The sequence below is a fragment of the Spinacia oleracea genome, chromosome 4, assembly GCF_020520425.1.
Source record: "Spinacia oleracea cultivar Varoflay chromosome 4, BTI_SOV_V1, whole genome shotgun sequence".
Taxonomy (NCBI): Eukaryota; Viridiplantae; Streptophyta; class Magnoliopsida; order Caryophyllales; family Amaranthaceae; genus Spinacia; species Spinacia oleracea.
The window spans coordinates 166,386,985-166,389,976 of record NC_079490.1 but is presented as its reverse complement, the minus strand read 5'-3'; the positions used below and the strand labels follow the sequence as shown (position 1 = coordinate 166,389,976).

Sequence of the window (2,992 nt, the reverse complement as noted above, 5' to 3'; positions counted from 1 at the left end):
TTTGGCTGTCAAGGGAAGAAAAAAGGAGGCTCCGAATGCCGTGGAAACATTCATTAATTGTCAAACTGTTTGACAAGAAGTTGAGCTATGCGGTTCTGATTCGCAGACTACGACTAATGTGGAGTTTAAAGGGTGATATCGCACTCACAGATGTAGGTTGCGCGTACTATGTTGTACGGTTCACTTCTATGGCGGATTATGAGTTCGTCATGACACAAGGCCCATGGATGATAGGAGATAGCTATCTCACAATAAGGAAATGGATCCCAAACTTCGTACCAGATGAGGAACCGATCAAAACATTGACAGCTTGGGTAAGAATCCCTAACCTATCGGTTGAGTATTTTGACAAAGCGTTCCTATATCGCATAGGGGAGAAAATAGGTAAAGTGGTGCGCATAGATAAAAATACAGAATCTATGGACAGAGGGCAGTATGTAAGGTTCTGCATTGAAGTAGAACTATCGAAGCCATTACTCTCAAAGTTCAGATTGAATGGGCGGGTATGGAAGGTCCAATATGAGGGACTCAGACAAATTTGCTTTAAGTGTGGGCACCTAGGGCATAAAGTAACAGAGTGCCCTATGTTCAAAGAGGCTATAATGGACGGTGAGGTGGCTCAAGTGGAAACTACAGGACAAATGCGTAGAGAGCAAGAAACTAATAATAAGAAACCGGAAGAAAGTGATCAATATGGATCATGGATGCTAGTTCAACGAGCTCCAAGGAAGGCACCAATTAAGCCAAGAGCAGGGCACAACAAACAGACAGAGCAAAGGAATTCAGAATCAAGGAGCACAGTACCAAAGGGAGCCAATGGTGTGCAACAACTGCATCGAACCCACAGTGGGGGCAAGGAAAATACTCAAAAGGAAACACGACCCCAAGGGTCAAGGTTTGCGGTCCTGGAACAAGAGGCAGTGATTGATAAGCAGCACGATGATACTATGGAGGTAGAAAATCCAAGCCCAGTAATAGAGGAGATGGACAAGAATTGCACAAGGCCCATCAGTGTAGCCCAATCCCCACAAGGGGAGGTCATTAGGTTAGGAGAGGAAGAGATAGCCTTGGAAGAAAATACGGGAATAAATCACAATATTGTGATGGAGGATATTACGGAGGAAATCCCAACTGTGGACTTGGAAACTAACACGACACAAGATAGCGGAGAAAGAAGATATTTCAATAATTGGAAAGAAGTGGTTCACCCTACTATGGAGACCTCGTTGATTGGCAACCAGGAAATTCTGTTACCATTACTAGAGAAGGTCAAATCAAATGGGAATCCTATTGAAATAAGGAAACTACACACGAGCCCTTATATATCGACAAGAGAAGGGAAGGAAAATATTCTAAATATCATAAACCCTAAATCTCTGTCGAAGCAGTCATTGAGAGAACCTCCCGATATTGGAAGCAGTAGGCGAACAATCCATAATGAGCAGCTGGCCAACGCCGATCACCTTGGAGGTGCGTTGTCCCCCAACATATACAACCTTCATCGATTACAACACGGAAGGACCGACCATGGCATTAGTCCACCCGCTAGCACACAAAATCGATATGTTGATCGAAGCTTATCTTCCCCCTCAACACAATCCCCCCGACTTGTTGGCGTCGATACAACTCCCGATGGAGCTGGTGCATCCTATGAACGATCTGCGGGAGGCGTTCATGAACATACTTCCTAGGGTACCTACCCATGTTGCAGATAAATACCCCCGTTTGAGCACGTTTAATATGTCGATAAAGATTATGATTTGGAATGTTCAAGGCGCTGGAAGCCAAGCCTTTCTAACAGTAATTAGGTAGCTAGTTCGAATCAACAACCCAACCATGCTGGCACTAGTTGAACCTCATATAAGTGGAGAAACAGCGCAAAGGGTATGCGACAAGATTGGATTTTCAGGACAGTTTCGTGTGGACGCACAAGGGTTCAGTGGAGGTATATGGCTATTTTGGAGGAGAGAGATAATTTCAGTGAAGGTATTGGGCTCTCATACTCAGCATATCACAGTGGAGATATCAAAAATTGGCGAAGAACCATGGGTGTTTTCAGCCATTTATGCTAGTCCGGACTCCACTCGAAAGAAAGAGCTATGAGAGGCTCTAAACGAGGCTAAGAGACATTTTACAGGGCCTTGGTTACTAGGGGGAGATTTTAATGACACTACCACTATGGAGGAGAGAATAGGGGTGGGAGGAGCAGAAATGCAAAGAAGATGTCGAAACTTTGCCCACTGGATCGAATCAAGTGGGTTCATAGACCTTATGTATTCTGGACCGAAACACACTTGGGCCCGAGGAGAAACGGAAGCTACCTACATGGCAGCAAGACTAGACCGTTTCATTTGCAATGAGGAGTGGAGATTAAGATTTGAGGAGGGAGCAGTATGTCACTTACCTAAGAACATGTCCGATCACTGCCCAATTATAGTGAGCTCAGGTGGTTTCGCGCCTATCCCAACCTCTCTAAGGCCCTTTAGATTCCAGGCAGCATGGCTAAACCACGACAAATTTGACAACTTTGTGTCTAGCAATTGGAATAGAACCGAACCTATTGTTCCACTACAGAAAGAGTTTGCCTCGAGACTAGTCAAATGGAACCGAGAAGTATTTCATAATATTTTTAGAAAGAAAGCGGAGTTGTGGGCAAGAATTGGTGGAGTACAAAGGGAGCTCTCGAATGGATGGAACAGGAAATGGGTGAAGCTGTAAGCGAAGTTGAGAAGGGAACTTGATGACATATTACATGAGGAGGAAATGTTGTGGTTTCAGAAATCAAGGATGGAGGCAATTAAAGATGGAGACAGAAACACTAAGTTCTTTCATTTGGCAACCATAATACGTCGCCAAAGAAATAAACTACCGATGCTCCAGAATGAAGAGAATAATTGGGTCAACGACCCGATCGAAGTGAAGGCAATGATAGTTCGATATTGGCAAGAATTGTTTACTGAGGAATGCCCAAATTATAATATTAATTGCTTCT

At 44.1% G+C, this 2,992-nt stretch overlaps 1 protein-coding gene across 1 annotated transcript; it reads left to right on the top strand.

The window, feature by feature from the left end:
- Positions 1–2,178: 2,178 nt before the first annotated feature.
- On the top strand, positions 2,179–2,718 carry LOC130472135 (uncharacterized). Its single transcript, XM_056842585.1, has one exon. It carries the CDS (start codon positions 2,179–2,181, stop codon positions 2,716–2,718), a length of 540 nt encoding a protein of 179 aa, XP_056698563.1.
- The last annotated feature ends 274 nt before the right edge of the window (positions 2,719–2,992 follow it).

Coding starts and splice junctions, on each gene's coding strand:
- LOC130472135 (XM_056842585.1), top strand. CDS start 2,179: ATGGAGGAGAGAATAGGGGTGGGAGGAGCAGAAATGCAAAGAAGATGT.